Source organism: Ixodes scapularis, unplaced genomic scaffold, assembly GCF_016920785.2.
Source record: "Ixodes scapularis isolate PalLabHiFi unplaced genomic scaffold, ASM1692078v2 PGA_scaffold0__279_contigs__length_252992795, whole genome shotgun sequence".
Classification (NCBI taxonomy): domain Eukaryota; kingdom Metazoa; phylum Arthropoda; class Arachnida; order Ixodida; family Ixodidae; genus Ixodes; species Ixodes scapularis.
The window spans coordinates 66255775-66264643 of record NW_024609835.1 but is presented as its reverse complement, the minus strand read 5'-3'; the positions used below and the strand labels follow the sequence as shown (position 1 = coordinate 66264643).

Here is an 8869-nt window from a genome sequence, read left to right as displayed (position 1 = left end):
TCAGGGAAGGTTGCAATCTTCTAGGGCTTCGAGAGCACCGCTGCAAATCACTTGCGCGAGTTTTTTTCTTCTTTTAATTGGAAACTAAACACGTACACCCCACGACACCGTTAGCGCTTGCGAGCCGTCGTCATTTGTTTTCCACCTTTTTTTTTTTTAGGACTGAAGGGCTGTCATTGAAGCTACTTGTGTTATAGAAAGTGCTCCCTTGGGGCACTAACCTGAGGAGCAATGTTTGGTGCCCACCAATACCTTTTAGGAGTAAAATGCAAAAGAGGAGCCGATGTCATGTTTACGGTGTCGCGCGGTGTGTGTTTCAGTAGAGTATTGATTCTAATACGATTGACCAAGTTCAGTCTACTCTCTGAATGTGGATTTCCATATCAATTTATGCTTCAGAGAAGTTTTCAGGTGTGAGGTGTACCTAGCGGACTTCCAGCTACAGTAACATGCATCGAGCTCTTCGGGTATTTTGTGTGGCAACTTCACTGGACGAAAGAATGGAGGTTTGATCGCATCCTTTTATACGATGGATGAGGCTCTTGGTTTTGGCATGCTGAGCATATTGTAAACACTGCAACTATTTTTTGTTCTAGTTACCCCACACTTGTTTGTTTTTTGTCATTATTAAGGCCAATCCTAGAGGCATGGGTGAGAACCTGGAACAAAATACCAGCTTTATTTGAAACTTTGATGTACAAAAATATTTGACATGGCTTCTGCTTCTGTACTCATTCTTTTTTAACGGTCTTCGCCCTATTCTTGAGGGTAAAGACTTTGAACAAAGTGTAAGCAACAGAAAATGCTGCCGTGAATCCCAGCAAAACAGCTCTCCTGTGTTCCTACCAAAAAATAAAGTGCATTGGTCATGACACGGCAAGCTTGGGAGTGCGCGGTTGTTTTTGAAAAAGATGAAAAAATATTACCTTGAGGAATGCAGCAATATGCTCTATCATCCTGTCGCTGCAAAGTTTAAAATAGAACAATGTCAATGGGTGGCACTAAGTTGGTCGAACAACGTTAGCAAACAAAGTCCCGCCCCCGACTTTTCATCGAAGGGCACTTTAGTGAATGGTCAGTCGCCGCGAAGCGGCCTGTACGGGTGGGCCAGGTGGGTGTAAGGAGTCGCCGCAAAGCGGCGTAAACGAAGGGGCTGCGGGTGGGTGGACACTTGCCTTAGTGATATATCATTTGCTAAAACGTTGTACACTCATGATACGCACCCAATGTCAACAATGTTTGAGATTGGGCTAGTTGGTTGTTTTTCATGCTTTAATTGAACTGCACTGCAAAGGGTGACCAATAAACGACAATGGGACTAGGAAGACCATACTACAAGCACAAGTAAGCACTTGCTTGTGAATGTCGCGTCTCTCCCTAGTCAGTGTCGCTTCTTGGTAATCCTTCCGGCACAGTTCGATCAGCATGAAAACCAATTTCAACTTGCCACCGTAAGATTGTTCACTTACAATGGTGTTTGAGGTACTGGGACTGGATGGGCCTTCATGTTCTTGTAAAGATGTTCCGCAAAATGCTTCAACGACTTGACATCGAGTTTCTTTGGTTCATACCTGTACATCTTGCCAAGACGGAAGCTAAAAGAGAAGGACCATTTAGTCCACTGCTGATGTTTAGAGCTTTAGTGAACGAGAAACACTCACAAGTAGATGGTTGGACAGTCTTTTATCTTGAACCTTTCCACCAGGCCCGGACACGTTTCCATGTCAACTTTGGCCACATTTGTTGTTCCCTTAATCCTGAAGCGCACAAGAGCATGCACTGAAGCCACAACACCATAAGGAAACAATCGTATTCGGTTACTGTATACTTACTTAGACGACAAACCTTCAAGCAGAGATGTCGCTGCTTCGTCTTTCACGCAAGTATCCTTGTAGCTTTGAGAAATAACACAGACACTGTGTCAAAGCATATAGTAATCGCAAGGGGAAGGATCCATTAGTAAGGTTCCTTACAACACGACTAGCCAGTTTCCAGTGGTTGCTCCAGTAGCAGCTTGTGTCAGATGTTCGAAAGTATCATCATTAAGAGCTTTTGTGGCTGGCTCCAGAGTCTGAGCCACCCAATCAATAATGGAGTCTGGGTGGTACTGGCCTGTACGAAGTAAAACGAAGTGTTACGGTAGCAAATAGTTGACAGTGGTGCTATACTCTGTTGTAGGTTAAGAATAGTAGCACAGGTTCCTCCCACAAAGCCGTCTGCTCGAAATGATTGGTGCTTTCCTCCGCTAAAGTGGAAAGCGTGAAGGGCCTTGTGGGAGGAGCTTTTGTCCTGCTATAGTTAACCTGCAACAGACCGTAAACGAAAACAACGTAGCCTCATTACCCTCGTACAGTGCGGGTATGCCGTCACGGAAAAAGATGATGCTAGGACGCGCTGTTACTCCGTAACGACCCTCGATGTCCCGTCTTGCGGTCACTTTGAACGTGGTCACTCCGAAGTCGTCTTCCAGGTCAGCCGCCTTTGCCTTCAGTATCTCTTCGGCTTCGACGCATTCCGTACAAGCGCAGCATTCCTGCGCTGTAAAAATAAGTGACGGAATTTAGTCTTTATGAAAATGCGATGATATAAGAAAAAAATAAAAAGAGAGACGCAGTGACACCGCAGAAGTGCCTTTTTGACATACGTACTGAAAATAACTAGTAGTCGCTTCGACTGTGTGACTGCAGCGTTAAAGCTATCTAGCAGCTGGTCGTTTGATGCAGCATAGAATTGCGGCGCTAATAAAAGAATAACTAAAGGCAACACCAAGGTGCAAAACATTGTAAACACTGTACACGTGTACCGCTGGTACCGCCGCCGCGATAAAGGAGGAACGGAAAAAGTTCAAAACCAGGAAAAGAAGAAACGAATGAATAGATAAATCACAACCGGTTGTGAATAGATAGATAAAAAAAAATCTAGTTGCTAAATGAATTGGACTGCGATTTGCGCTACCTAGCTAGAATTGACAAAACCACGTGGTGTCTGCGGACAGTGTGGGCAGAAAATTTGTTGCGGTTTGTGCGTTTGTTTCGTCCCTTTGCGCAGTTTAACCGTTTAAACATTAGTCGTTCGGTGGTTTGGTTAGTTGTTCGGGAATTCATAAAAAACGTCAATGCAGCGCAAAAAAAAAAAAAAAAAAAAGTTTAAACGCTTGAAATTAACCCGAATCACATTCAGACGGTACGCGAATTTCAAAAGATGAAGTTTCGCGCTCGCATCGTGGACATAGTCTCTCTCCAGCAGTTTACAAGTAAGTATTCAATCGCTTTTTAACACTTTTAAAAACGCCGAAGAACTGAATTGGAGCCCCCAAAACACGAGCAAGCAAATGTGACTTTATGTTCTTCCATTTTCAGAGATCGTTCACACTATTTCCAAGTTAGCAAAAGTCGCAGCCGTGCGTATTACATTGGACGCGGTCTTTTTTATCGTCAACGAAGACGCTGTCAGCGGCGGTGGGTTCTTGTGGGCCGAGGTTCCCCAGGTAAAGTTGTGGAAAACAGGCTTGTCGTAATGTAAATTAACCTTACATTAACATTAAAAGTAAAAAAGAAAAAGTGGAAGGGTCAGCTTTTGCTTATTGATCCAAGGTTTGTGCTGCAACATATAATTTAAGGGAGAAGGGTGGGCTGGGCGGTTGGGCTCAAAATTGCCCATCCTTGAGTACTCTACAAAGCACCAAATGAAGTCGGACTTAGTACACTGCAAGAAATGAATGCATGGAATATATACACCATTCCAGTGTCTACAGATCCACCGCTCATCATGCACATGTATGTTCAAGCCTGTGCCATTTAGACAAACGTTGAAATTGGCACCAGCCAGAAGCCCATTAATTATGGGAACAAATTAACAGACAATAACGCACAGGCTTCATCCCTGCTCCACACTTTGGTTTCCTAGCGAGTAATGCATGTGTAGCTGTTAACCCTATTCTTAAGTACACATTCAGGGCACCTGTGAAGACTCCCTGCAGTCAATAAGAGGCACATCCAGGGCCGGGTTTCCCCAGGAATTGAAATGAGGGGGAATGTCTCAATTTTAGGGGGTGCGAGGCATTAAGAATAGAGGAGTCGTTGCAAATTAAGGGGATGCCTTCAGAAAAACAAGGGTGTGTGTGTAGGGAAATCACTGGGCACATCTATGCTTCTGCACTACTTTCAGGAGACGATTTTCCAAGAATTCAATATGCAGGGTGTCTCAGAAGAGTTCAACGAAATTTACCTGGATGTGGTCATGGAGCACCTTGTAAGAGCACTCAGGTCATCGGTGGCTGCGAAATCCCTCAAGATCAAGCTGACAAAAAAGCAAACTCCCTGTTTGAGCCTGGAGATCGAACTGGTATGCATCGTAGGCCTCAAAGCAAATTTTTCTTTTTGTTATCATTGTTCCCAAAGTTTGGCCTTCTTTTTCATGCCAACCAGAACCAGAGCAGGGAGTAAGAGTGTTCAACCCTTGTAATAAGCAAAGTTAAAATATTAAAACGGTACTTCGGGAGGCGAAGGGAGGGGAGCGAGGCAGAGAAAAGCTGAACTACTATTCAGTCCAGTGTAAAAAAACACATTTTTGTAGAGTTCTTTGTTGAGAATGCAAGTACCTTCCTTTTTTTTTTTTTTTTTAATCAGTGTGAAAGAAATGTTGCGAATCGAACTTTCGGATTTGTACTTATTTTTTAACTATGCATAGTCCCATGAAAACGGGACATGAGACTTCATTGAAACAGAATGACAGGATGGCACAAATGAACTTAAAAATGAGACTGTCCCAGCCAAAAAGAGATATTCGGCCACACTAAGTACTAATTTGTGATGAAACCATAAAAATGGAGAACCAGAACCACCTAGCACGTGTCAGAATGCAGACATAATAAAATTATATGATATCTTTAAACTAAGGCATGCCAGCTTCTGTAGAAGTCAAGTGGAACAGCTCTTATAATTGAAGGAACTTTCTTGTGGAGTGCATCTATCTTGCTGCCAGTGATCAAACAAGAAAAAAAAAAATCTGTTTGATATAGGAAGTAGCCACATTCCTTACTGTCAAAAATTTAATATTTTTGTGCAGATATTTTTTTTTAGGGGGATTAAAAACAAAAGCAGGAAGTTATTATGTTGTCTGTGTGGTAAACTATGATTATGACTATTGTTGTAGGATATCTGGAAAAGAATTGTCTGTCTATAATGAGAGCTTGAGTTTAATTCCAAGTTTCTCCTAGCTGCAGCAGTGAAATGTGACTTGGTGAATTTAACTACCTGTAATATTTCGGGAGATGCCCCACCCCCGAAAGATAACCCACTCCTATTTTTGGCACAGTATGCAATTTTTTCAGAAATACCAAAAGATAGCCCACTTAATTCTAGTAATTGCAGGGCCCTGACCAATGGTGACCTTGGCAGAAGAGGTCTTACTAAGCCAAGACGGGAGATAAGCAAACATTGCTGATGGGGAAGGACAATAGTCTTTTGGTTGATTGCCCCTCCCTGCAATCACCAGTTTCGCAGGTCACAAAATCTAAAACTAGCATTTTTTCAACTTTTTTTGATCGCACACCGAAAGTTACCTCGCTGCTTATTTTCACCTTCTTGGGATATTGCAGTATGGTCTGTTACTGTACTGTATTTTTTCAGGTATTCAGATATACGTAAAACTACTTAATTGCCTGTCAGTGACATCTCTCTACCCTCTCAATAATTTTTATTGTCTCCTTATATACGACACGTTTTAAGCAGGGTGTCGAACCGGAACCGAACCGAATTGGAACCGAACCGGACCCGAACCGGTATTTTTTCCGGAACTGAACCCGAACCGTTATATTGTTATCGTGATGAACCCGAACCGGAACTGAACCGGAAAAAAAATAACGGTTACTGGCTCATGTCAAAACGGTTCGGCCACGCACTGTTGACAATGAATGTGCTATCAATGCCATTTGTTTTTTAAGTGCCGTCAACTGACACACACCTCGCTTACATATTTTTCTTCTCCACTCAGTCTTAAGAATATAAACGCTGCATCCATGAATCTTGACATAGGAACCAGTATTGCGCTGGTCGTGGCTTGCACGGAAAAAAAAAAATTGGAAGGCTGTGCAAAAAAAAAAAAAAAATTGCGTCACAGGATTTCATTTTCCTACTATCTCGTAAATCCTAAATGCTGCTGTGCGCTCATTTCATAACACGTTTCTCGAACGCGCGAGTTCTTAAAGCTTGGTTCCATCGGAATGAGAAAAGAAAAGGCTGTGGAGTTTGATAATAATGCATCCGGTTTCGTATAGGCACTTAGAAGCTAACATATTTGTGACACAGCGAACTCTTCTATTTTAATATTTATCCTATTACGTCCTTCTGGCGTTGCATTCGGTGAAGTGTTTTTCATATTCCGTATCTTGTTTAATGAAAAGTTCTTTAAGGGTCTAATTTGAGTTTTCGAAGGCTAGTTCAAATAAAGAAAGCTGTATTTTCTCCCCACTGTTCCTTCAATTGCTTACACGCCGAGATGGCGGGATAGTTAGCGAGTTCTACTTGTAAGTGGGTTTGTAAGGAGGTCGCGGAATTTACAGCTACTGCATCGGACCCAATTAGATGAAGTCTGAATGCGTAAACGTCGGTGAGGTAACCTTTGAGTGCACATAAAGAAACCATTCCTGGTAGAAATCCCTGAGCCTTACACTACGATGTATCCCGTTTCGTATGTGCTGATTTCAGATGTTTTATTTGTAATTTATTTTGATGTTGCAATTTGTCATTTATAATTTCCGAACCGGTTTGCGGATCGAATTAATCGAACTGGAACTGAACCGGAACAAAATAAATTTACCTGAACCTGAACCGTAACCAAACCCATATTTTTTTCGGTTCGACACACTGGTTTTAAGTACAATAGAACTTCATAGACACGTTTTTCAGGGGCTGCAGTAGAGGATAAAGTATCATCTGTGAAAACGTAGCAACCGATAACACAGGCAACTGTTACCAGCGACGTATTTCACATGGAGTTTCCTGACTGTGGGGAACTATTATACAGACTTGTAAGTAATCTGTTACAAGTAACGAAATTGCTTGTAATCCCTTACATTTATTAGTAATTTAGTAACGGAATAATTACATATTTTCTAGAGTAATTTTAAAGTAATTCCCTTACATTTTTTATGAAACGGATTCGTTGTAATCTGTTACATTTTCTTCAGGACTTTTCTAAAGAAAAGTTAGTTTTTTCTTTTTTAAATAAAGTTGATCACAGTGACACTGTCACGCGAATTGACCAGCGCAAAGCAAGGCTTGCCACTCTTAGTTTTCCAAACACGAGTAAACGCTCCGTCTACCTTAAAATCCACTAAAAGAGATGTGATATGTGAAGGCGTTATTGCCACAATCATCCTGATTCGTTGGTGCACAGTTATCACATTCTCTTAGAAAATTGGATGTATTTTTTTCTGCTTCTTTCACCTAATTTGACCCTGATTTAAAAGCTACTTACTTTTTTGTACCCAAACTTCTAGGGTTGGCCCACTTTATTTGTGAATTCCAGCCAGGTTACCTGCATCTCAGTCACACTTTTTGTGAGTCGTCCTTTTTTTGCGAGCACTTCGCAAGTTTTCCTTTTTTCTTCTTTTTTTTTGAGATTCTGGGCTTGAGGAGAGAGTGAAACTCGTGAGTGGTGCATAGTGTGGCCACGGGCTTCGCTGCCCGTGGCATCAGCGGACATGTATCTGGAGAACACCAGAGTAAACTGCAGTCGGTCCGTGCCCCGTGCATCTTTTAACGGCACCAAGAAAGGTACCCACGGCAAACGTGCGTTTACATTTCCTTGTTTTAACCGATGTTCTAATTAATTGTTGTTATAAGTGTTCTGGTGTTTCTTTTTTTTTTTTTTATATATATATATATTGGAAATTGTTTTTTATTCACCTACGTCTCGATCGAGGTTTGACCTATTCAGAACTAAAGGAAGGAGAATATAGAGCAAGACCATATTTATTATTTTATCACCTTACTGTTACAACTATGTTTTGCTATTGTCTGGCAATACGTGTATATGCTGGTATAGTAAGATGTACATAAATCAATTCTTATTCTAGTTTTGGCTAGATGTATGACAACTTATACAGCTTCGCAATTTCGACAGTAGAGAATTTTAGTAAATCGGTCCGATGACTCCGGTAACAATACCCGATACTCCGCCATCGTCTTTGCACATGCATCATATCGTTATCGGAGGTATCGGAACGATCTACTAAAATTCTCGAATATCAGGCAACGGCTGCAACGACGATGCTCTGCTCTATCTTCGAGGTAAATAGTACTTCCATTGCTTCGCTGAAAAAGCTCAATGCAGAGCATAAAACGTTCTTGAGGCACAATATGGCACTCCTATCCAGTGCCTCAGTTCAAAGTTTGTTCAGCGTAGCAGTCGACACATCGAGTAAGAAATAACGCAAAATGTCTGACGAGACTTCCGAGAGCCGTCAATAAATGGAACAGGTGGCAACAATAAGAACTTGGATAACCCTCTTTCCTTTGTTTCTTAATTGAGGACAATAATGTTGAAAGTAACGCCACGAAAGTAACGGATTACTTTTTGGGGTAACGGTCACTTACTTTTGTAGAGGGGTAATTGTAATTGTATTTAATTACAATTGAGCCTCGTGTAGTTGTAAATGTAATTCCTTACTATTTTTCAGTGACGTGTACAAGTCTGCTATTATATTTATTCGGACGTAGACCGACATATTTTTTCCCATACAGTTCTTTCTAAATTAGGGTTTGTTGAATTCAGGATGTTTGTAATTTTACGGTCGTAACCAGAGAATGTCGACCTATAGGAGCGAGTGAAATGTCCAAACCGATCAAGCTAATGCAGATGGTCC

The 8869-nt window shown here is 41.5% G+C and overlaps 2 protein-coding genes across 2 annotated transcripts in view; one reads left to right on the top strand and one right to left on the bottom strand.

Moving 5' to 3' along the window:
* Window positions 1–652: 652 nt before the first annotated feature.
* LOC8023929 (thioredoxin domain-containing protein) lies at window positions 653–2879 on the bottom strand. Its single transcript, XM_002403582.5, has 8 exons — window positions 2649–2879; window positions 2344–2538; window positions 1974–2112; window positions 1833–1895; window positions 1662–1757; window positions 1470–1595; window positions 927–963; window positions 653–842 (listed from the first exon to the last, which is right to left on the bottom strand). The coding sequence occupies exons 1-8, from the start codon at window positions 2779–2781 to the stop codon at window positions 732–734; spliced, it is 900 nt and encodes a 299-aa protein (XP_002403626.2). The 5' UTR covers window positions 2782–2879; the 3' UTR covers window positions 653–731.
* Window positions 2880–2993: 114 nt separating this feature from the next.
* LOC8023928 (checkpoint protein HUS1) overlaps window positions 2994–8869 on the top strand; it is a 12691-nt gene continuing 6815 nt past the window's right edge. Inside the window, exons 1-3 of the mRNA XM_029980746.3 lie at window positions 2994–3253; window positions 3360–3487; window positions 4168–4344. Of these exons, the coding sequence (XP_029836606.2) occupies window positions 3202–3253; window positions 3360–3487; window positions 4168–4344 (357 nt within the window). The 5' untranslated portion in view covers window positions 2994–3201. The remainder of the gene's footprint in view (window positions 3254–3359; window positions 3488–4167; window positions 4345–8869) is intronic.